This window comes from Passer domesticus, chromosome 1 (assembly GCF_036417665.1).
Source record: "Passer domesticus isolate bPasDom1 chromosome 1, bPasDom1.hap1, whole genome shotgun sequence".
Lineage (NCBI taxonomy): Eukaryota > Metazoa > Chordata > Aves > Passeriformes > Passeridae > Passer > Passer domesticus.
In genome coordinates this window covers 12,361,420-12,386,816 of record NC_087474.1, presented here as the reverse complement: position 1 = coordinate 12,386,816, position 25,397 = coordinate 12,361,420, and the positions used below count along the sequence as shown (strand labels likewise).

Below are 25,397 nucleotides of genomic sequence, written 5' to 3'. Positions count from 1 at the left end.
CCAAATCCCTCCCACATATCTGGAGATTATATAATCAAATTGTGTGTGTGTGTTTCATGTTGCTAGGACAAAGTAGAAACAGCAAATTGAAATTCTCATTTTGTAAAAGGAGGCTGTGAAGTGCCAAATTTTGCAGCATTATTAAAGCAAAAGTAGCAGGGAATTTTTTGAGGGGGATGGTGAGGATGAAGTACAGATAGGATCCAGACTGGTCACAGGCAGTAGGTAAAACTGGTCAGTCAAGCCATTTTTTCCTTACAACTCAGATGTGAATGAGGGGCAGGCAGAGAAAGACAGCTCTGTTGCCTTCTAGACAAGAGAGTTTTCTTATGTAGGTTCTCAGAGCCCAGTTGTGTCATTCAAATCATAATACAGCACTGTAAGGCAGTGAGGGAATATTTAAACATCATGGTTTGAGAATTTTTTAATTTATTTTGTTATATTCAATTTCTAAATTGCCTCTCTAGTCAGCAATGATCATGATTTACAAAGTGTGGGAAATCTCTTTTAAAAATGTGTGTCAGAATGCAAACCTTACATTGAACATTTTTCTGTATCTAATTTTTAGAAACATGAACTTGTGGTATTTTGAAAAACATTGACAAAAATTATTTCACCAAGGTCTTGGGATGTTTAAAAAACAGTAGCAGTTTTGATCTGCATTTATTGGAGTGTTGAAAGTTTATCTGTGTCTCACTGAGCAGTGCTGTTCTTTAGGTGTGTCAGGCAGCCTGGTGAAGTCAGGATCCAGTCCCTCCACACAGCCAAAGTTTTGTTGAAACTTCACTTTGTTCTATAGATGCATTATAAGCTGTACATTGAATAACATGTGTAATAAATATCAGTAAAAGTGTTCACCAAGAGCTTCTAGATAGTAACTTGAGTTAGCCTGTGGTTTGGCACCTCCCCTGCCCATTGCTGGATAGGCTTTCACATGATAACCCAGATGGAAACTGAAATCTTGTGTTTCTTTCATAGGTTGGAAGTCCCTACAAAATGCTCTGCATTTAATCCATTTTCAAAAAGAAAAAATAAAGCAACTAAAAATACAAAACACAAAACCTAAAGCCTCCCTTCCTTTCTACCCAAAAGTAATTTTTTCTGCAGAACTTAGAAAATCTAGTCATTGTTTTACAAATGTTTAATCTATGGCTTTAGGATAGATCTATACCAGTAGGAAAAAGAAGGTTCATGATGAATTCCTCTTGGGTTTGTCCAGATCCTTAGGCAATTTGCAGTGAATGAACATGTATTTAGTGAGGGATGGTACATGAGCATTGTTCCAACCAGAAAAACTGCAGCATGGCAGTGCACTGAGCTCAGAGGTAACTGGGGCAGTAACATGGCCTGTAGCAGATCAATAATTGAGCCATTGCTGAACATTTGGTTTGGACTTGTTTCACTTCTGACTACTGTTTTGATTCCTGTAGCTGATGTACAAGACATGCAGTACTTCCCTTTTCTGCTGCTTTCCAGAACTACCAGAAGGACAAATGCTTCTGAGAATGAAGAGCACAGAGGTGCTCTCTGAGGGTGGAAGTCCATATGCTGCCATAAATCTGATGCTGGCTGGACAAGCACTCTGATTGAGTGGAGACAAGTTAGTTAATGTTAAACTGCGAGGCAGTGACAGCTTTGCTCCTTGCTCAAAAAGTACGTGCTTGCCTAATAAATTCCCAACTTTGGGTTTAGGTTATTCAGATGTTTTGGTAGCTCTCAACAATAAAGGACTTATTTGGTTTAATTTAAGATGTTTGTTTTACTGGTTTATCAGATTGCAATGTACCAGGATTTTTATGTGACTGGTGCCTGAAGTTCTGCCTGGCCTTCTCGCCTGTCTCCTCCGTGAGCCAGTGGCAGAATAATAAAACAGGAACATAACAATATTTGCCTTAAGACTCCACCCTGGGAATTCCCTGAGGTGTCACTATGCACTTTCCAAATATTAGTGAATTTGTCTTCTGGGAACCTCTCTAATCCCTTCTGAACCTATTGATACTGTAAGAACTTCAGTGGTGTGTGGAAAGTTGTTATACAGCATTAATCTTGCTGAGGAGCCTCCTCCTTTTGTGTGATTTCAGTATGCCCATATCTAATTGCATTTTTTCCCAATTCCTACAATGTATTTCCTGAGAAGGAATATTCAAAGCTCATAATATTGAAGAGGAATTTTGAATGTTTTTTCCTGTCTGCCCCAATTTTTGCATTATTTACATCTACCATTTTGTCAACCAGTAACTAATATTTTTCACAGTTGATGCCATTTGTGGTGTTATGTCCTGTCATTTGCAGACTTTGCCATCTTATTAAAATCACTTCATGGTTTTGAATGTATTGAAAAATGACAGAGAACAGTTGTTGAAAAGTGACCATTTCATCCTGTGCTTCATTCCCCCATCATTTTTGCAATTTGTGCCTGGCCTTTCTTGAGCACTCAGTGTTTGCTTAGTTTTAGAAGCAAGTGGCCTTGTTAAAGCCTTCTGTTAGTCTTAAGCTGCAGAGGAGGTTTAGGTTGGACATGAGAAGGAATATTTTTGGAGAAAGGATGATGAGACATTGTAATGGGCTGCCCAGGGAGTTGGTGGAGTATTTAAGGAAATACTGGACATGGCACTCAGTGCCAGGGTGTAGACATGGTGGTGGTTGGTCATGGGCTGGACTTGATGACCTCAGAGATTTTTTCTGACCTAATTGGTTCTGTGATTTTGTGTATCTGCCAGATCTTCCTTATGCATATATTTTTTATCTTGTTCACGATAGGATTTCAGAAAGTCTGAGAGATGTAACCTTCCATTACAAAAACCTGCTTAATTTTCCCACTCTGTATCTGGATCCTTTCAGTATCAGGATACCATTGTTAAAAATAGGTTCTTCAGAAGAGTAGGACCTCCAGGTAAATATCACATGTTAATTTTTGAGGGGACTTCTGAATATATGAAATTGTGGTTTTTTTCACTTTTAGAGGGCAGTCAGAGTTGAATTTGGTACCTGCTTCTGTACATACAACACATGCCAGTAAAACCTCTCCTATGATGTCAACTGTCTTGTTTTAATGAAAATACCTCTGATAATATTTGAGATGAGGAACTGCTATCCTGAGTAAAATGGCTCACTGTATCTAATTTTTTTTATTGGCAGATTAGACATAGGCCTTTGGATTGGAAAAATTTCATGTCTGCTTAGCAAGTGCTTAAACATTTCATCTGTGGTGTGACTAGATGCGTTCCTGGCAGCTGTACAAATCACTAATGATGTGGTTATTCTTCCCTGTCAGTAGATTCCCTCAGTAGATTGTCTTGGAGGAGACTTGATGAAATCAGTCTGATTAGCATGCTGCATTAGGTATTCTCTTTTCTGATTTAATACATTGTCTTTCTGATTCTCTTTTTTCATAGCAGCTTAAAGCAGTGTTCTAGGCTCACGTGTGGTGGTTTGAGCTGTTCTGTGGTAGCAATTCACTGTTGCTGCTTTTGGTGTGGCTAGTAGGTTGTGCACAGGTCTGAATTTGGCAATGAACATGTGAACACATTGAGCTATGTAAGGCAAAAATAAAAGGCTCAGAAGAATTGAACTTGGTGAATTAAATTAGCATTTCCCTGGCAGGCAATAATAGGAAGTGTTTGTTCAAAAATGTTACGTTGCATATGGGCTGACATTTGGATGTATCTTTCCAGTAGCCTTGGTGCCTGGAACAGTTCCCATAATCTGGAAATAAGATACTGCCTAATAAGTAAGCAACACATAGTGTCAATGTGAATAGTAAGAAGCACAACTGGGTTAGTGTAGTGCCTTATTTTATATACATATTTTAATTAATTTCCTGGTAAGTTTGTCAATAAATGTATCAGGAAAGATAAGAGAGATCAGATTATGTCTGTCTCTGCATCTGAGGAAGTACAGAGACCAAATTGTTTGATGCTCTTAGTTGACATTTTACTAGGTCCTCTACGAACCTGGAAGGCTTCTTGGGGCAGCAGGTTTTTCTAAAAAAAGGATCCAGATGTTCAAGCAAACTTAATGTATACTCATGGTTTTGAGAAAAGGCTTAAAAAAATTAATGAAGAGAAACTGATTCTGGACCTTTCAAGATTAGAGTCAAAGAAATTTAATCCATCTTTCCCAGATTTCTTGTATGCCCATATGTTGTTTTTCAACAGGACTCCTGCCCTGTCTCATCCTTTACTGAGAGTGGACTGTAAGTAATGCATCAGTTAGTGCAGAGAAGGAGAGCTTGTCTGTAGGAATCCAGCGTGATTTGTTGGTGAAATAGAGATTGTATATGGAGGACATCAAGAGAGAGTGGGGTGTGAGGACAAAGAGTCCAGCTTAATTCGTAATGCATAGTGAGCAGCCAGCAGCCTGTCCTGGGTGACTCAGTCAAACCAGAAATCTCTTGGTTTATAACCAAGAGAAGAGTAATTTGTGTCAACCTTAGCTGACTGCATCTTGGTTTAGACTGAGTTTGTCACCACTAGTTCCATGTATAGACAGGGGAAAAGGGTCAGTATGTCCAGAGTATGATGTGTCTGTTCTATCTCAAACATTTGTTGTAGGATTTTGTGAAATAGCTGCTAAACAAATGCACTTTTAGAAGTGCATACTTTGTTTCTTGAGGGGCAACTGGATGATTAGCTCTGAGTTCGACATCTCAAAAATAACTCTAAAGTTTGGACAAGATAGTCCTGTGATGCCCTAAGTATGTGCTCTTATTTTTCTGCCTGACTAGATTGATGCTTGGAGTCAGTTCTACAGAGCTGTGGGCTAAGTGCAGAATGGCACTGGGATTTTAATGGGGCATTTACTTTATTCCTTTACCTCAGTTCTTCATCTGTAATGGAAGTAGCACTACCCCTTCAACTTTTTTGCCCTTTTTTGCCACTACATAATTTGTAGTGACTTGCTATGTGACTTTTCCTTGTAGCTCTGTTTCACAGTGCCTCTTCCCCGTTTTACCAATAGCACAGGTACCCCTATTCTGGGTTTGATCTGTAAGGTTTTATCTGCCTGGATTTAAAATGGCTGCATTACTTGATCAGGTCAGCCTCAAGACTTGAGTATTACATGTGATGGTGCCTGACTTGGGGGGAAAAAGAAAAACAAATAGGAAATTGCTTTTATCATTTTTTCAGTTGTCCAGGGCTTTTATCAAGGTCTGGAGAGCTGTAGGATACTGAATGTCAAACTAGTTGCTGCACTGTGACTGGGTGTTACTAGTCCTAGGCCAGTGTAATCTCGGAAGTAATTTCATGTTTGGGACAAGAACAGAACATTTCTGTAGGATTTTGACTTAAAAGTAAATTTAAGACTTTTCTGTCATTGTTTAGAGCTATTCAGATAATCAGATTAATATGTAAATCATGATGAAGATAGATGGCAATGTTTGAGATTGCCATAAATTTCCAGCAAATAACAAAATATCAATATACTGTTTTTTATCTCACTGGAAATAGTAGCTCCTATAGTGACAATTCATAACATATTCAGTTGTTGTAAGGTGCTTCCTCAAGTTCAGCACTTAATGGCTCTGAGCTGACTCAGTTCTAAGAGCAGATGCTTATTAAAGAACTGAAAGATATAAAATAAATGTCGATTAAAGATCTATATCTCTTTTCTTCAGAGTTCATTTATCAATTTCCTCCTTCTTGCTCTTTTTTGTGTTCAGGAATCAGTGGTACCTGTTCTGCCATCAGCCTTCAATGGGACTGAGGCTTGGGCACGGGGCAGCACGACAGCTCAGTAATGCACATGTGTGCATGGGCTTTAACTGTGTGTGTTTGTGGGCCTTTGCATACATTGACAGATGTAGAGATTCACTGGTAAGAGAGGTTTGTAATATCAGTTGACTTTCAGTTTTAGGTGATAATTTGTATGTATGATATTGACACTGTATCTTGGTAGCTTGGTGATTTGGTTGCCATGTGAATACAAATCTACAGGGGAAAAACTGAAAGCCTGTTATTGTAGTTTGCCAAATATCCTCCTCAGAAAAGATTACAAGTTATATTTTTGCATATTAAAACATCACCTGCTGTCCTTGAAGTCAGAAATGCACCTTTGCAAGTGTAGTATAATATACTTGCACTAAATTTTCCGAGAAGCCAGGGTCGATATTTTTCTCTTTGTATTTCACAGATTACCTACTTACTTTAACTTTGGGTCACACAGCTCAGTAGGGAAGGAAAAGAAGAGAGCCTGGAAAGATGCCATTTTCACTGGCACTTCTAAAAATCATTTCTGTAAGGGAATGAGGAAGGATATACTCGTCCTACCCTGCTGGGCTGGTGTGAGAGCTCCTCAGAACTTCAATCAGTATCATAAGATGCCTTTTTCCAGATGTAGAGTTGAGCTGCAGTTCAGGCTCTTGTGCCCTGGTTTGCAGAATATAGTGAATCTTTATGCAGTTTCTTACTGATTTGTGTGGCAATAATGTCTGTCTTATGAGGAATGGTAAAATGCATGGACCTTGGTGCAAAGCTTCAGGTAATGCTTAAATTTAAGATTCAGACTCATAATGTCAGCTGTGAAATTATGGTGATTATGCGACTAACTTTGTATTGATCTTTGTCTTCAAGTAAAATTGCTTCACTTTGCTGTAGGTTAACCCAACACTTCTGCTGACTGGTATTGTGTGTTTGGCTCAGTGACAAAAATCCCCTACCAGCTGCTGACCTCTAGGTTAAATTCGTGGCAAAAGCAGCTGGGTTTGCAGCCAGCCTCTCTTGGGACATGGATGGCTTGATGCCTCTTGCTGGGAAAGCATGGTAATACTGTTTGAAACAAGTGAAATAATTTGGTATGGCATCAGCTGGTGTAATTAGTTTAAAACTTTTAAACTGTGTTTAAAAGTTTTTACATGTGTCAAGTAAAGTAGGTATCGTAATGAGTGGTAACTGAATCGTAATGTAATTGTTTTCTGATACATTTATGTGAAGAAAAATAGCTTGTCTTTTTTTTTAATTATTAATGTTTTTAAAAGTCTTTCACAATGCTTTATGTTCCCCTCCATCAGTCTGCCTTTGAACCTAACAGGGCAGAATAAATTAATTTTAAATTGGTGTCTAAGTTAAGTAAAAGTGTGTTAGGGAAAAAGCATTTATAGTGCTCAGTGTAACTGGACATTAGAGAAATGCATAAATTTCAGTTTGGGGTTAATAGGACGATGGCTTATTTCCTTTTGTTGCTACAGGTGCCTAAGTGGAATAGGAGTGATGTTGGCAAAGCAGGCAGTAGTTAAGGTGTTGATAAATCCTGCTGGAAACAGGTGATGGAGCAGTTCAGGTGGTGACATTCTGCTGTTTTATGTAGAAATGCACTTGGAGTGGTGAGACACGAGCCTGTATTCCTGAATGTGGGCACAGTGATAGGATCACATCCAGTGTGCTCTAGCTGGCACTTAATCAAGGAAGGTTAGCAAGAGAGAAGGTAGAACTGGGAACTTGAGTAATGTGTTCTCAAGTGCCCACAACTGTGGTCTAGTAACAAAATGAAAAGGTTATCAGTGAGAAAATGAGCAGTGATGGGCAATGTGCAGCAAAGCCCAGGAGTGCAAAGTAAGATGCTGTTAAAATGGGCACCAGAGCTTCTCTCCCCAGCCTACATTACTTGAAGGCAACTATATCATATATGATTATCGGGGGAAAGTAGGTTTTGTGGAAGTGTTCTTGTCTATATTACTTGCAATATTTAGAGTGGACCATGCTTCTGAAACAATGAGAGCAAGCCTTACCCCATGTTTGTATTCTAACAGCAGAACTGAAATGCCACACACATTCTTTGCCTTTGGTGAGACATGTTGAGAACAGTTTTGCTTGGCTTCAGCTGTGTGTCCGTGACAATGTGCTCACCCAGATGAATTGGGGCAGGTGGCTGTTTGCAGTTCTGGGACCTTTGAGGGAGGCTGCTGCACCTGCTGGTTCTGGCTCAGGCCACCCGTATCTGCTGGGCTGAAACCTGCTCTGTGCTCAGTGCCAAGGAGTCAGGAGCAATGGGAGCTCTTGTGTGTGATGGACTCGCAGGACTCCACTTGCTGTCCCAGTGCAATCTTTTCATTCCAAAAGTCATGTTACACAACCTCAGTATGATGAACATGGTGTTTCAGAGTGAATTTTTGTCCATGAAAACCTGTAATGTCCTAGGGAATGTTTTTCCTCAGCTCTGGAGTCAGTTTGTGTGTATTCCAGCATGCCTGTTCTATATCCCTGTGTATCCTGCATATGAACAAGTTTTGGGCCCAGTTGTGATTCTTGGGCTAGGTTCTGATGAACTATTCTTAAAAGACTGGTGGGAGGCTTTCTGTGAGGACAGTTTTCAACTGAAGGGTTATCAGTGTCCTTTATCCTGTAGCATGCCTTGGGCCTGCTGTCAGGAAGGAAGGTGGACATGCTCACACACGTGCTTGTCACCATTCTTACTAATTTTAACAGGAAACTGAAAATCTTAAAGGCACCATATTTGCGAAGTTGTTTCACTTTGCTAACATTAGATTTTCAGTCAGATAAAGGAAGGGAAAGTGATATTCTTGTATGTCAACATATTTTGATCTAAAGAAGTGGCTTTTAGAATAGACATTGTTCTACATTCTATTATTGTATTTTATTTTTCTTACACTTCAGATGTTTTAGGGTAATGTAAAATGAATCATCCTTTATGACATTGAGGTTCTGGAGTGTGCCCAAAGGACAGTGAAGCTTCTGAAAGGACTAGAATATAAATGTTAGGAGAAAGAGGCTGAGGGAGCTGGCAGTATTTGTCCTGGAGGAAAGGAGGCTCAGGGGAAGACCCTTATTGCTCTCTACAGCTTCCTGAAAGGAGGCTGTAGCCAGGTGGGAATTGGCCTCTTCCCCGAGGCAACCAGTGATAGGACAAGAAGAAATGGCCTCAGGTTGCATTGGGGAGGTTTAGATTGGGTGTTAGGAAACAATTCTTGACTGGAAGGGTCATCAGGCATTAGCACAGGCTGCCTAGGGAAGTGGTGATGTCACCATAGAATCATGGAATGTTGAGAGTTAGGAAGAATCCTAAGGATCATCCAAAACCAACCTGCTGCTGTGAGCAGTTCCACTAGAGCAGTTTGCTCAAGTCCTTACCTGGGCTGGCCTTCAACCCTGCCAGGGTTGGGGCATGCATATCCTCCCAGGGAAGTCACAGTTAGGTGCTCCTTTGAGCTATAGACTTGAAGAAAAGGTTAGCCTGACTCCAGCCTGCATTATGTCCTCAGTTACCTTCATGTGTAGGTCCTAGAAGGAAATGACCCTCACTGGGACAGGTCTTTAATTTCTGCTGTGTGCACACCTTGAAACATGTTCCAAAGACTTGGAACAGTGCAAAAGGAAAAACTTGAAATTTTTGAACACTTTTTTTTTTTCTCTTTCAGTCCTTGGTTCCCTAGGGCTGCTTGAATATTTGCATTCCATTTATATAGCTTACTTTTTAAAAGAACTTAATAAATTTCAGTATTTTTTAAGTAAGTCTGTTTTGACTATCAGTTCTTCTTTGGTACAATATGAAGAAAAAAAGGACTGAGTAATGAACTTAAATTTCTCTTTTGCATTTTCATCACTGATTTCTACAGTTACCCAGTCTAAATTTGTCTTGACCAAATTTACTGCTAGAGTATTGATACAGGCTGAAAGACTTAAAAAATTTAACTTCAAAAGCATACTTAGAAATCTTACAAAGCAGGAGCATATATTCTTCCAGCTGGTATTTGTGTTCACATTAGTATTAATATCAGTATACTTTTTACTTAGGTTTTCTCTATGATTTTAACTTCAACAAGAAATTGTATTTAATGTCTCCATCTTAAAACACTGCCATTCAAGAAGAGTTTTTATTCTGTTAGGTCTTTGCTATGGAACTTAGGTTGCCTGAAGGTCACGCAGCTGTGTTTGAAGCACTGTCTTTGTAGGCTTCATTGAACTGTGTAGCCTGTCAGTGACAGTACTGTCCCTGGAGATATTTAAAGACTGTGCTTGTGGCACTTAGGGACATGGCTGGGCCATCCAAGTGGTGGACTTGGCAGTGCTGGATTGATAATCTTAAAAGTTTTTTCCAATCTAAGTAATTATATGATTCAGTGGTTCTATGTTGTTCTCAAAAGCCAGAGGAGCAGTATTTGAGTGTGATGGAAGTACATGTATGCATAGTCATGTGTATTGTGTTAAGCACTTTTTACAGTGGACAGTTGTTATTTAAATAAGGGGAATGCTCCTGGTTTAATAATAGCTCAGAACTGTTGCTCTCTTCAGTCCATGCTGAATTCTGCATGTAATGGGGAAAAATAGTATTTTCCTCTCTATTTCAGGAAGGGAATAGAGAAGTGTTTGCATTAGTAATTTTTTTTCTTGTCTTCTTCTGTCTTACATATCAGTAATACTTTTAAAATTAATTTTGGTTACAGTTAAAGCAAAAAACTAATAAGTGCAGTACTGGAATGTCTGAAAAATTTCCATGATATGGAAGAGATTTATTTATTGCTATCTTTCATGTTCTAAATGTAAGGAGACATTAAGCAAGAGACTCATGTATCATGTAATGTCAGATCATTTAATTTTCTCTTGAAATGTGTCTAGTTAGTTAGGAGAGACTGCTGTGTAAGGGAAAGCAAATCCTCATAAGTGATACAAAACAAAATCCTGGATACAAACTTTGTATTTCACCCTGTGGAAAGTTATATCTGTGATTTGCTTCTAGAAGAGAAAATAAATATAGCTGTGCCCATAAGAAGTGCTCTGGGCTGTCACTTGGCTGACTGGTCAGGCATAACTGTACAAAAATGAGCATTATTTGCCACAGAGGGTTTCTTTTATTGATGAACTCTCTCTGCCTCCCTCAAAAACTGAGAGCAGAGCAGAGCCTGGAACAGAGTCACCATGTAATTGGAACTTGCTGAGAAACGTCGTGCCCGTTGTTTGCTTGGAATGGTAGACAGAGAATACCATAGCTCCAGGGTAGCAAAGATCACATCCAAGTTTTTCCAGCAATCTAGCCAAACCTGAAGGAGTTTATGCTTCCAGCCAATTGGCTCCTGAAAACCTTCCAAATTCCAACTTTCTTTTCTTTAATAATCCGTGTTAAACTGTACTGGAACATGATCACAAACATTTGTTCTTGCAAGAATGCTGCATGCAGCTGAGAGGCATCTTCATTTGTGGTAGGTTAGTTGCTGCTTAGATTAGACTTGCAGTATTGTAAAAAATTACTGGTGGATCTTGTGGTCTGATACTGCTGAATCTTTATGCTGTGAATGACAGGAGCCGAAACTTCTAGTAATGGATCTCACATCTTGGAAGTTTTAGTGTAAAAGCTGGTGCAGTTACTGTTACTAGCGAGTGAAGTCAGCCTATACAATTAGGTTTCGTTTGGCTTGAAAGTTTTGAAAACCTCTGAACAGAAAGCATCTCAGTGCTTTATTTATTTATTTATCCCAGTGACTTATTTTAGTCACAGTGTTTGGTGCATCCCACATTTTGGAGACATTGATGTACAGAAATCTCAAATGGAAACTTTCTTGCTAGATTTAGTCATGGACTTTCCAAATGTAAAGTTGTATCATATCTCTTTTGCATAAATTATGGTGCTTTAAAATAAAATCTAAGAATATGGATAATAATGGTGAGAGTTTTTCAATCTTGTTTCTTTGCTCTCTGTTCTGTTTTAGTCTTTGTTTTTAGCTTCATTTGACTAGAGACAGATAAGGGAGATGTTCTTAGCTGAGGTGTCCTTTTAACTCTTACCAACTCCTCAGGAAGTGCTAATAACAATAATGTTTAAGGGAGTATTTTCATTATTGTACTCATGGCTAATTGCTGGTAAGTGAGGAGAGCAGCCCACTAGAGTAAGAAGGGAGCAGAAAGGCGTAAGGTGTAATGAGACTTTTAGAATTTATTTCAGCATTTTTTTCTAGGTTCAGTGCTGGGGAAGCTTCTCTACCTGTCTGTGCCTAGAGAGTATGGTTTCTGTTTCTCTTCCCACAGATGACATCAGCTCATTCCTATGGGCTGGTACAGTGAGAGCAGGAGCACCAACCTCACTCTTTCCAGCTGGACAAATTACCCCTCAGGTGCTGCTGGTGCAGAGCTGGGGCATGGGCTGGGAGTCAGAGCTGTGCTGGGTCCCACCCACGTCAGGGAACACGGAAAGCTCTGCCTTTGACATCTCCTGAACGCCGTCCCCTTAGCTCAGGTCACCTGGGCTTCCCTTTCCCTTTGCTCCTGTGCTGATTGTTTCTCTTCTGTTCTGACACTTCCTTCCTGGGAGAGTGGAGGGCTTAGATATTACTCATGGCTTGCATTTTTGCAATTGCTCCGTAAGAACCTTTGTGGTGTTTTTGTTGTTTTCCACCCACTACAGGCAATCACTGTAGTGAAAGGCTGTGGGTGGAGGAAAGATGGCAAAAAATAAAGAAATTTGTGTAGTGCCTGGTCAGCTCAATTTCCTCTGCAGCATGCCCTGGAAAGGTCTGTTCTTACCTCAAGTCCCTTTAGATAATTTTAAAAAATAATCTTAGCGGATGAAGAAACATGGATTAATTTAATTTTGAAGCATATGATAAGTCATTAATATGGGACACTATCTCTTTCCTAAATAGTAATGGTGGCAATGATAGCCTCTGGTCCCAGGGGCAAAGGGAAGGAAGGAGAGACTTTCACCAGGTTATTTAAGAATTGAATAAGACTAAAACCAGTGGTTTACTCAGCTTAGACTTTATTCTGTTATCAAATCAGCATCAGAGCTTTGGTGGTGCAAACTTACCTTTCATTGTTCAAAAGGAAGGAAATAACATCTTATTTTTCTAACAGAATAAACACATTTTCAGCCCTGCTCCCTGTGCTGCAGCCCACGTGCGCTGTTAGAAAAGCAGCGACTGTGTTGGTTTTTCCTGTTTGTGTCACACAGAAGCTTTGATGTGTATTGCTCAGAAGTTGGTTGCTACAGCACCCATCCTTCATTCTCTTGTCATGCCCTCTCCTATCACAGTAAGACTCATGAGGTGAAGAAGCAGTTGGGTTTTTTGTTAAAGTTTTACCACAAAAGATTTAGTCTCATCCTTTACTGTTTTTGTCTTGTATAATATATTCTAACCACAAGTTTGAAAATGTACCTCTTTCTGAAGAATTGCAGCAGAGCTTGGTGCAGTTTTAGAAAGTTTACAGATGTGCCACTGGGATTTGCTGAGCTTTTGTGCTTAATAATTTAAATATTGCTATTTCTGAAGATTTTATAGACCTTAGCCTTGAGGCCCCTGGGATCATGTGATCTGACCTGCATATGAATCATAAGCAAGTAACTTGCATAAGTTATTCTTAAATTGAGCCCAAATACTCATGCTGGACTAAAGCCCAAAGATGTTTGGCTGAAGCAATCTTCTCAAAAAGGAAAACATCAAGATAAGTTGAGTGCATGTTCCTTGGGTGTGGAGCTTCACTGCCTAGTTGTCTTCCCTCTTTTATAATCCAAGGTCATAATTAAAATCTTTCTTTCTGCTTTCATTTTCCACTGTTTTTGTTACATTGTGTGCTAGATTGGAGAGAGCTTTCAGTAGTTATGAAGTTTTATGTGAAAAGCAGACACCTCATAGGTTTCCTTTTTCTTCAGCTATAGTATCAACACTCTAAATTGAAGGCATTTTCAGTGTCTGTCACTCTTGTAGCTCACCTCTACACTCATCTAAACTTTACTCTTATTCTTTGCTCTTTAAAAAGTGCAGGCCGAGGCTGTGTTCAGGTTTTTGGTTTTGTTTTTTTTTGTCTCAGTAATGCGTTTTAAAATCTTGCTTTGAGATTTAAAATCTTGTCTGGGCTTTAGCCCAAGTCTGAAGCCAAACTGTTTTACAGTTTGCTTCTTTTTATGGCCATATCTGAATGCAGCTGCTGTAGCTTTAGGAATTAAGTTTCTCATAGTGTACAGGGTGAATCTTGTTGGAGTCTTCTGGTGGTTGTCTTTAACTTCAGCACAGTTATGTACCAAATTAAGTTACATGCACAATCTACACCTTTTTTTTCTCAGAGTGATTTTATTTTGATGTGATGCATCAAAATGGGCATTATAAAAACTGTTAATATGGCTGCTGCTAAGCAAATAAGAGAATGCAATCTTAAGTACATTTGCCTGCATTTGTATCTATTTTGCTCCAAATCCTCCAAAATTGTGTGAATTCTATTAGACACATGATCTCTTATTTGAAGTGTGTGTGAGTCTGACTTTGCCTTGGCTAACCAAAAATTAGGTTTCATTTAAATATGCAACTATCAGCCAATCTATAGATATAGATATGTGCCTGTGTACATGTATTTAAAGACACAAACCTTTGGTTCCTAATCTTTAGAAGACAAAAGCCCTGAAATTTTCATGGGGTACCACACTGTTGAGGTGTTTACAGGATGTGGATTTTATTTTGCATAACTTGACAGTCCTTTAGTAATGAAAAAAAAAACAAAACCAAAAACAAAAAAAATCCCAAAACAAAACAACAAAAAACCCGAAACAACACAAAAAAACCAACCAACCAAACAAAAAAAACGAACAAAAAAAACCAAACAAAAAGAAAACCCAACCCAAAAAACCAACAACCAAAACACTTGGAAAAGATATAGAAAAACATTCCAATTCCATTTACCAGAAAAGAAAGCTACTGTGAAATATTTGGACTATCTGCGAGACCATGGCTTTTTCTATTTTGGAGTGCTGGATAACTGTTGGAAGAAGTACCCATTGTTATTCTTTCATTTGAAGGCTATGATGAGTTGCAGAGCAGACTGATAGTAATGAAGAACTTTTTTGTGCCAGTTTTGAGACTTAAAATTCTGGCTTTCATTTTCCTCTCTTTTGAATAGTAGGCTATTACTTGTGTGAGTTTAAATCTCTTTTTATCTTTGTATGTTTCATAAGAAAATGGGTAAACCTTTCCTATTATGGCTGGTTTTCATGGTACTTTTCAAATACTAAAGAAAGAACTAGTAATAACTAAATAACTAAAGAAAGAACTATTAATAACTGAAAGAACTAGTAGTAATACAAAAGAAGTATGAATATCCTGTTTTCTTTAGGATGGAGTTAACCTTTTTATAGATAATGCCCTTTGGTGATGAGTTACTTTAGATATTTGTGTATCATTTCTGTAGCGCATTTTGTAGTGACAAATTGGTCAGGATTTATTGTCATATTCAAAAAGACATTTGCTTTAAAATTGTACAATGAATTAAGACATCTAAGAACCACCAGAGACTGAAATCTTGAATGTTGTGAATCATTCATTGTAATGCTCCAGTGTGCCAGCAGTGGTGGTCTAGAGTGACGTGGTGCCACAAGTGGGATGCTTGGATTTGCCTAACCCTTTTTCCTGGAGGAGCTGGGAGGGGCCCAGTTGCAGGTGCACACCAAGCAGTGCTTGCTTCTGCCTTCAAGACCTGTGCTGTTCATCAGAGGGTGTGGGGAGCCAGCCCCTCTCAGCAGCATCTGTCCCCTTCTGCCACGTTGTGCTGGGTAAAACAGGCTTTGCCTTTGCCCATGTTCTCCTCTCCGAGTTTTGTGCAGGCAGTTTGAGAAGGACAGATGGATGTGTTTGGTCGTTGCTGTTGCTGGGGAGGATGTGAGAGAAGGGATGTGGAGAGAGGAGGATGTGTGCTGCTCTGTAGGGTTCAGTGGTGGGAAGGAGCCACAGTTGCTCCCTGGCTGTGGACCATTGGCTCTGCCAAGACAATTAAAAATCCCTGGACTGTTCTCTGCAGCTGCTGAGATGGGGTTTTGCTGGCCTTCTTTCAGCTCCTGTCAGAAGAATAACAGTTTGTCTAAGAGACAGTGCTTGTTGGTAGTTCATGCTTTTTTCAGACAGACTTTTAAGTCCTCTGTTGGTTTAATGCTTCTGCAAAATAGCACCTTGTAACACAAGCATCTTTGGGAGATGCGACTTGACTGTAAGATGTGGCAATTGGTTTTCCTTTCTTTTCAGCCCTGCAAACAAACTGATCCTGTACCAGGTTGTTATTTTTACTCAAGTAGCTAATTCTCTAGGCTTGAAAGCAAGAAGGGCTTTTCTGGTTTTCTGTGTTTTGCAAGCTGGATTCAGTTTTGTGTTCCTGATCCTATTTTATTGACTGAATTTGCACTTCTGTACTTTGAAATGGTTGCAGAAAAAGATATCTGTAGTGTTTTTAAAAAGAAAGGGCTCCTTTTTTTTTCTGGTGATGTATTGTTCTCATAAAAGATGAAGAGATTGACAAAAGATAATATATTTTGCATTTTTAAGTGCTGATTACTCTTCATGTAAGGAAAAACAACTTGAATTCAGCTTAACAGAAAAACCATCCTGAAATGGAAAGCAGTCTATACCAGCATTGTCTATGTCAATGGGTGATTACTTTTTTCTTCTATATGTCTGAATAAGATGCATAGAGTAACATGAAAACATTCTAGTTCATAGTTCCTTGAAGTCAGAACTCCTAACATCAGATGACATTCTTAGGATCTTCTCCAAACTTGTCTGTGATTTTTGGGACAATCAAAGTAGCTTTCCCTTGAAATCCCTAGATTCTCTTTCCTTTGTGGCATGGATGATAATGATAATAGTAATAAGAAGACCATTTGCAACTGAGAAGTTGCACTTCTGCATTTCTCAGTTCTTCCTTGTAGAAAGAAGATCAGTTATTTTCCAGAAGTTGTGCCCAGGTTTCCAGCAGCATGTCAGGCTGCTCATCTCATGGGCTACAGAATGCAGGGAGGTGAAAAGGAAACCAAGAGAGCATGAAATGGAAAAATACAAATAGAAGGTGCATTTGTAAAGAGCTGTGTGGTGAGGAGAAAAATGCAGGGAAGTGGAAGACCTAGTAAATTATTAAATAAAAGGAAAAGGAGAGCAGGGAAAGGAAAAGCTACAGGGAAAGCTGTAGACAGAAGGACTTGACTGTGGGGCAAAATGACTTGGTTTAGTTTTCCTAAGACCTGGGGCTTAATTTCCAGTTTTACTGAGCTTTCACAAGGATACGAAAGAGGAATGAGACAATTGTGGAAATGCTGGGATAATGAAAGCAGTTAAACATTTCAGTGCTCCTATGTAGTCTCGCATAAATGCCTGCTTAAATTGCAAGAGAACGTGCATTTGGAGATAGAGAGAATGTAAGAGCTAAGGTTGAGAAAGCCACACTGGGAGAGCAAGGAAATGCTAAAAAATCACGTACCGTTTTAGTAGGGTGTTTTCCAGTGGGTATAGGCCTGTAAGCTTTAGCAATCTGGTAGTAGAGTGGAATTTGGGGACAAATAAATTCAATGGATTTTAACATTGACAAGGGAAATAATTCATAGAAGTTTGTATAAGGTATGATAGATTTGAATTTGTAACTGATAAATATCTTTTAGGACTGGTTTGGGGGTTTTTTTTCTTGTTTTTTTGAGATATTTTTCATAGTTGTAGGTTTTTTGTTTGGTTTTTTTTTGTTGTTTTGGTTTTTTTTAAGTTGTTACGACAAAGAGAGTGTTAATCTATGGAAGTGCCATGTCTTTTTAATCTTGACGACATAAAACACTCTGGCCTAGATTTTTCTTGTTTACATTCAGTTGCAATAACTACTTTTTTTTAAATCATGTCTAATCTTGGAAACCTCTCTATATGTAAAGGGTTTGTAGTACTTAATTCTTCAACAATTACGTATAACAGGCTGTGTTCTTGTACCAAGCTGTGGCTTTGGGGCATGGTGGGAAGAAAGGGATGGTAAATGGGAAATTCTTGACTTCTTGTGTACCAGCTTCTCAAGCTGCTTTATCTGTTTTAATCCAAAAGCAGCCCTTAGTACTGAAGACTAATCCCAAAGCTGTGTTGATGCAAATGATTTGTGCGCCAAAAAGAACCACTTGTGCAAAGAAGGATAAAAAAGTGGGCCTCAAGATGGATTCTGTTTTACAGTAGCTGCTTAAGTATGTAAACTTGGTGTTACTAAAAAGAATGAGAAAGTCTGTGTCTGCCATCGAATAATCATAAATGGTTTTTGTGCTGTTCTTTCTTTCCAGATTTGAACATGGAATTCAACCCATCAGATCATCCACGGGCCAGTACGATATTTCTCAGTAAATCACAAACAGATGGTAGGTTACTGAATTTATTGCAGTAGTTATCTCTAAACCTTTGGTTAGAATGCATGTGATAGTCCTTTAATATGTAATGGCCCCCTCAACCCCAAAAAGAGGCATTTAGAGGCATCATGTTAGAATTTTAAGTAGTCACACCTTCAGCTAATTGTCTTGTCAGATCAGTAGTACAAATATGGGTGAAGCTTAATATAATTATATTTTAAACATATTTTCTCTAAATCCAAAATTTTTTGTGTAACTGTTTCCAATTTTTTTAAACTCTGAACATTAGGCTTCTGAAAAATGTGTAGAAAATATTTTTTTAGAAAATGCCAGTTTATATTAGCTAAGAAGACATTGCATGGTTTCTCTGATATAGATTATACTGTAAATGAGTTCAGTACTAGATTTTCTTAAGATAATTCCCATCCCACCCAAACATTCTGTCTTCTTCTCCTCTTGTTATGGATTTTATATAATCATGTTGGTCTGGAGTTTAGGCTGGTTTTTTTTTTATACATAGACAAAATGATCTCTAAAATTAATATTGGTTAAACAAGCCTCCTGATAGAGTTAGTTAAATAGAAGCCATTTACTGTGGCTCTTTTGTTCCCTGTTGGACATGTATGATATGTTGGTTTAGAAATAAATGAATAATGGATACGAAACACATTATTTTCTAGCAGGACTTTCAAAGCAGTTCCTGCATTTTAATTCTGACTGTTCATCATGAATTCTGTGTCCTCCTTTCTGCTGCCTATAAATGCTGCTTTTGATTTACATAGTAAATTGCAGTGTCAAACACATCACTTGAAAAATAATGTAGTTTTCACTTGCTGTATATTTTTTGCTAGTTGTTGAGCATGACTAGAACAAAGAGGATATACATTTAGACCCTAATTGAAGAGTTGATTATGTGAGTACCTCCTTTGACCTTGAGATTGTCCTTCTGACTTCAGCCCTGGTTCTTTCAATGCCTCATTATTTGGGTTTGGATGCCATTTACCATACTAATCTGGTTTGGTAGTCTGGCAAATGAATATGGTAGTATTTCCATAGTTGTATTATGAGGATTGATGTCTGTTTTTAGTGAATTTGCTGTGTTTTGAAACTGTCTAATCCCATATGGATGCTACTTGTTTCTTGTTTCAGCTTGTTGAAAGAAAGGACAAAATAGGCCCAAGTTCAACAACTAAAATTTTGACCAGACTGGATGATTATTCTCACTTTTAATAAGAGCAGTTAATTTATTGCAATATGGAGTTAATTTTAAGCATTTTATAAAAATCTTTATACCTGTGCTAGAGTTGGTCTATGAAACTTTGTTCTAGTTTAAGTAACGTGAAGAACATTATTTTGAGTAAGAACAATGAATTTAGGGAAACGTTATAGAAGTGTTATCAATGGGAGTGTAAGATCTGTTCAGCTGTCCTTGATGCACTGGAAAAAATACAAAGGCTATTTTGTTTGTATAAAAATAAAAGGATTCTGCAAACATTTATCTGCTGATCTGTTGCCAAGAACCATTGTGTTCTGGTACTAAGCATTTTGCTTGGCTGTACTTTGGGCCCCCTGTTAAACCAAGTGGGCTGTAGGAGTTACCACACTGTTCAAGGGTGTTGCCTAACCAAAATGCAATAAAGTGCTTGTTAAGAGGAAAATAGAGGGATTTTTTAGGGCATGTAGGGTTGTAATCTGGCAGGTTGCTGTGGAATCTAGGGGACCCCCAAGACTTATTCAGGTGATGTGGAAGAGGAGAGCTGAGTTAGCTGTGTTGAAAACAGCTGAGTTGGGCAAATAACTGCTCCATTACTTGAATAGTATTGGGCTAGTAAACCTTCCTGTTGACTGTAAGTGGAAATATTTCTATAGATAAGACCTGTGGACATTTAAAATGCACATTATACAATACACAGAGTCAAGTGGCATCAGAATTCAGGGTTTCGTCCAGGATCTGGCTCTGGCTGTGAGCACACATCTCACAGTTTTACAGTGGGAAATGGCCAAGTCCATCACTAGGTGCTAGAGTGACTTGGAAATGTTACCTTCAGACAGTTCCATATCTGGCTTTCTAGTAGCCCTGTGCTCTTTGAGCCTCACTGGTACTCTTAATGCATTCTCCTGGCGTAGGAGATGTGCTTGATCTGCTTGTGATCAACATGTGAGCCAAGAGCAGCAAATAGAATGAGACAGGATGTGGCATCTTGGTTTATTACGTGGTCTCTAATTGTCTTTGTTCTGTGAAGCCTGGATGCCATGCTAAGCATGTAAATTGTCCTGCCCTCTTAGTCACTAGTCTGAATGAATCCTTAATTACCTGAGCATTCAATGAATCTGTAGAAAAGTTAAAGTCACAATAAGTATTAATTTGATTCCTGTCTAGATGAGATTTTCTAGATGTTTCCATCTCTTTTGGGGATTTTCTAGGAACTGAATGATATGTGTGGAATTCTTCCTCTTTAGGGAGCTGGTACAGAATATTACTTGTTATGTCTTTAGCTTCTGTGAGTGCTTTATGCAAGTTCTCCGTAATCTGCTGAGCTTGGCCAGTGAGTGTGGGTGACTAGAAACCAATTATTTAGTGGGTTTAATTATTTAGCACTGTTTAGGGTGTGGGTGTGGTTAACCCAGGATTTCCAAACAGCACTTCAACAATGGAACTGCCTTTTCTGCATGGTAGCAGGAAGGCAATGTTTGCTCCTCCAGGGTGCTGGTAATGGTGTTTCCTGTCAGTGGTTCCAGCTGTGCCCCTCTCCTAACTTAGACTGGGCTTTACACATTCAATGTACTGGCTAAATTTTGCAGTATCAGTGCAACAATGGGCTTCAGACAAAAAAGATTTTCAAGTTGTATTTATACAGGCAGATAGAAGTGGAGTAAGTTGCTTTTAGTCTTTAATATTATCTGGGACCAGTCTTCTGAATTAAAACAAAAATAGATGAGTTACCAACAATGGTTGGTAATTCCAACTTCCAAAACACAAGATGTGTAATCCTCAAGAATTTTGGTTTTGATCCTGATATGATTAACATTAAAATAAGTCTATAGAAATGGCACAGTGAAAGTTTTTATTACAGCACAATGAAAAGTACATATATACATACATGTACACATAGGTGCCTCTGTGTGTATTTCCTCACTCCCTTTTAATTTCAGAGTACTTTCCTCCTATTGCAAAAGCTCAACAATAACAGTTGAAAGTGTCTGCAGCAATAGAAATAAGTCATCAACTGTAGAATGAGGAAAACTGAGACTATTTGGCAGCATCTCAGGCTCCACTTGAAGATTTCCATTACAACTTTGAAGTTTTATATTGCTTTAAAAAAAGTAGAATTGTTCAAACTGACTCGAAATCTGTTTGGCTTCATATCATCAAAACCCCTTGCCTGAAACCGAAAATCCTGGAGTTGCAGTTAGGAGTTTATGCTGCAAAACACTGGTTAATTCTAACATGATGGTCTGGCCTGCTGCAGACCATACTGAGTTGTGTGAGCAGCAAAACATTTTTAAACTGACTGAAGGCAAGTCATGGAATGACTCTTTACAGTCATTTTGCCTTGTGCAATAATTGGCTTCCCCTTGTTTAAAATGGGGATTGTGATTACAGAAGAATGGTTGTGACAGAATGGGCTTCTGAGCTGCTCGACTCCCCACTGGCACGTGTTCTGGGGAGAGGTGAGCCTTACTTCTGAGCCAGAAGCACAGAAAGAAGCAGCTGCCTTCCTGAAATGCCTCACCTGAGAGGCCAGGCTAACTGAATTTCTGTTATATGGGGTGTCGTAGGTTAAGAAGGAAGTGAGTTTTTTTGGGAGGAAAGGCTGTAGGGAAAGGAGGTCAGCAGGGTGCTTGCAAAGATGTGCACAAGAAGTGCTTGAGCAGGCAAAAGGGAGGGGTGGGTATAAATATGTTAATATATTTTTCTGGAGACTGGAAATAGCAAATGGGATTGAGTTGTGAGTGACATTCTTGCTTTGGATAGTAGAGGATTGTACCTTCACAGGGAATTGAATAAGGGATACAAATACAGAAGAAAAAAACTAAGGGAAATAAAGGTCATTAAAATGGAATTTGGAGTGTATGTGCCAGCTGTCTCTGTAGGATTTGAAGAACTTTTAATGTGGTATAATTATTTGTGATTAAAATTTTTAAATACTTAACTGTGTTCAAAATTTGAGTTAATATGTATTAACTTTGAGTTAAGCACTATAGCAGGTTTGCACACAGCTTATCAGAATTGTTTACTGCCTGTACAGTGCAATATGTGGTACTAGACAAATACTTCTGCTGTTCTTAGAAGTATCTGCCATAATTTTGTTGTTCCCCTGTAGATGTCTTACATGTTTTGCTGGTGATAAATGCAGTGTGTGGAACTTAAGTGTAGTGCAGTGTTTTAGCAGGATTTCAAGCAGTTTAACAATTTACTAGATCTTCAGAATTTTTCTGCTGTTCCTGTTTAATTCTATTTCTTATACAATGTCCGTAATTGTGGATTTGAGCATATTCTAAGTGACATGGCTAACATCTGTCATGTGTGATTCTCCTTTCTGCTCCCTGGGAGGAAAATTATGTAAGGATTTTTCAAAGTTTTTTCTTATTTTTTTATTTTCATTTTATGTCTGCATTAAACACAATTATTTCACAGTATTCACACATACAGCCTTGTTTATGTGAGATTGCTTGCTTATAATAAATCACAGATAGTGGCTTCTCATCCAACAGGGAATGGACAGGCTATCCCACCATTGTGAACACTCTTATTTTGCTAAGTGCATTGGTTTGCATAGCTTTCAAATCATGATGCACCAAAGTGCATTTAATCACCTACAGCATGAAACCATTATTATTTTAATCCTGCAGTTTGATTTATGTGGTAGTTGCCTCCAGAGTTGTATCCTAAATGCTGTGGTATTTTCACTGGAACAGAGCTCCGCAGGCTCTCTATGGGGTGAGTTAATTGGGGAAGTGCTTTAAAAAATGAAATAGAGTATGTATAATCAGCTGTAATAAGCATTTTCCTGACAATTAAGACTTTATACATCTATCTCCCTTTTTGTTGCTATTTACTTTCTGACTGTTTTGGCTAATTGTGGCTTTGACTTGCAACCATTGCTTGTGGTGACTGGTTCATACTCACCAAGGAAATAGATTTTCATTCTTACATCCAACATGAGTAATAGTTTCAGGCTTGTGCCTGATCATTATAGAAGGCAGTGGTGTAATCCATGCGGTTTCAAGGCTTCTCTGTGGGAGTTAGAGCACAGTAAAGTGTGATAAGAATTTGCTAACTCCATGGTGTAGCTGTTCAGGTGCTTTCATACCTGCAAAGTAGTGTAGGCCACTTTGCAGCAAGGTACCTTGCATGAAGGCACTGGTGGCTCAGGAATACCCACACAGAGAGCTGGGGAAGAATGGCCAAGCCACTACTACCTTGGATTGCAGCTTACTGCATATTAGCTTGCCCATGTGGACCAGCACCTGGTGAAGTATCAAAATGGATGAGAATTTTAACCCATCACCACACTAGTGGCCATAAATGCTTTTATGCATCCAGATATATGTTTCTTCTGTGTTTGCTATATAAATATACTTGGTTAGTGCAAAAGCGATTATAATGTTGCACATAGATAGTCTCCTGTTCTTTTTATTATAAATGGTGTATAAGAAGCTTAATCAGGAAAAATAGTCATGTAATATTTCTATCATATTTTGTGTTTTTGCAGTGAGAGAAAAACGCAAGAGTCTCTATATAAACCACGTAAGTGAAAATGCCTCGCTATGCAGCTTTCTCCTTGTTGTCTATATTATAAATGAGAGTTATCACACGTGATTTCCACATTGCTGAGAGGGTGCTGATGCTTCACATGTTTGTTCTGCATCAGGATCCTGAAGTATAGGCCTTGACTGTTGAGTTAGTGGAACAAATCTGTTGGTTTGAAGACAGTATTATGTTCACGACCAATGTGTGTAGGTAACTGGTATCTGGGAAAGAGAGCTTGCACACATTGGTATGGTTTTTAAAATTACTACAGAAGTTCTTGTAACTTTAGATTACATTTGTATGCAAGTTTGCATTGGCAGAGAACTACTGCATTGGATGTTTACACAGTTGTTCTGAAGTGTTGATGCAAGGTAAATGTGAATTGACATGTGCTACATGCTGAGTATGAAGACAGGGGTTTGATATGCTTATGTACCCTGAGCATTTTTCAGTTCAGTTCTCTTCTGTTTGAATCAAATTCTCAGGGAAGCTGAGAGCAAATACCCTGTAGCCTGCTTTGGGTACAGGACCAGGTTCTTCACCTCAGTTAGCATTGTCTGTACTGCTGAAGCACCTGGAACCAGTGTGGTTCCAAGTATGTGAAGCCTTGTGCTGAAATATGTGGAGTCATGGCTCAGTAAAATTGAGAAGGGAAAGAACTAATTGTCCACCAAATGCTATTTGCCTTTAAGGTGAATGGGGAGAAGCTCTCAAGTTTTTCTCTATCTGGAAATATAAGCTGTCATTTTATTTTTATGGCACTACAGCTGCTGAAACAAACAGATGTGGTTTGTACCCACTTCCTCTCTGTGCTGAGGTGGACACTTGTCTAGCTCCAGATAAACTGGATTGGGGTACAAATGCAGGTAGATTCAGCTGAATGCTAGAGTGGGGCTCCTAATTGTGATTTGCTCCAGGGCTCACACCTGAAGAAAAGGAGGGAGTCATGAGAGCAGGAATGAGCTGCTGTGTGGGGTGAGAGGGCAGGACTCCTTCACTTGTTGATAGAACTGGTTGGTGTTGAGTATTTCTAAAACTACTGCATGGCTTTCAAAGCAAGCTGAGATTTTCAGTTTCCCAAGAGTTAAGATTCTGAGAAGTCATGGGATGCTGTGAGGCTTACAAAACCCTTAAAGTTGCCTTCACTGGGATGTTCTTGGTCCTCATCTTCTATTCCCCTATAAAACATTCCCATTGTTTGTAGTGCATGTGAGGACAGTTTGCAGAGCAGTTGTCTTGTTATAAAATTACTTGGAAAGCCAGTGTACTGGGTTCCTGTAAACTTTATAATGTGTACTCAGTACCAGCCATTTCATATGTGAAAATTGGGTTGTGAGTTCTGATTCCTCCAGCAGATTAACAAAGCTGACTATTACAGATGCTGCTGGAAGCACCCTATTGCAAACCCTGGTATAAAGTGTTTTTAGGTTAGGCTGGACATACTGCAGAAAAGGGAAGGGTGGTCGTATCACTGAAGAGCTGTGTTGTTGGGAGCTCAGTGTAGCATCATATGCAGTTGATGTGCTAAGTGCTCTACCTCTTCTTAATTAGTTTTGCTTTTTTTCTCCCCCCAAGTACC

The 25,397-nt window shown here is 38.8% G+C and overlaps 1 protein-coding gene across 5 annotated transcripts in view; it reads left to right on the top strand.

Annotated features, from left to right (window-relative positions):
* The window catches only part of CCNY (cyclin Y), a 119,089-nt gene that overhangs the window by 54,308 nt on the left and 39,384 nt on the right, over positions 1-25,397 (top strand). For 2 of the 5 annotated variants that reach the window (XM_064393825.1, XM_064393897.1), the window contains exons 2-3: positions 18,001-18,075; positions 23,781-23,815. In XM_064393825.1, the coding sequence (XP_064249895.1) occupies positions 18,001-18,075; positions 23,781-23,815 (110 nt within the window). Of the gene's footprint in view, positions 1-17,773; positions 17,908-18,000; positions 18,076-22,572; positions 22,628-23,780; positions 23,816-25,397 lie in introns of those variants that run through there. The other 3 variants (XM_064393990.1, XM_064394073.1, XM_064394163.1) reach the window with 3 other exon arrangements.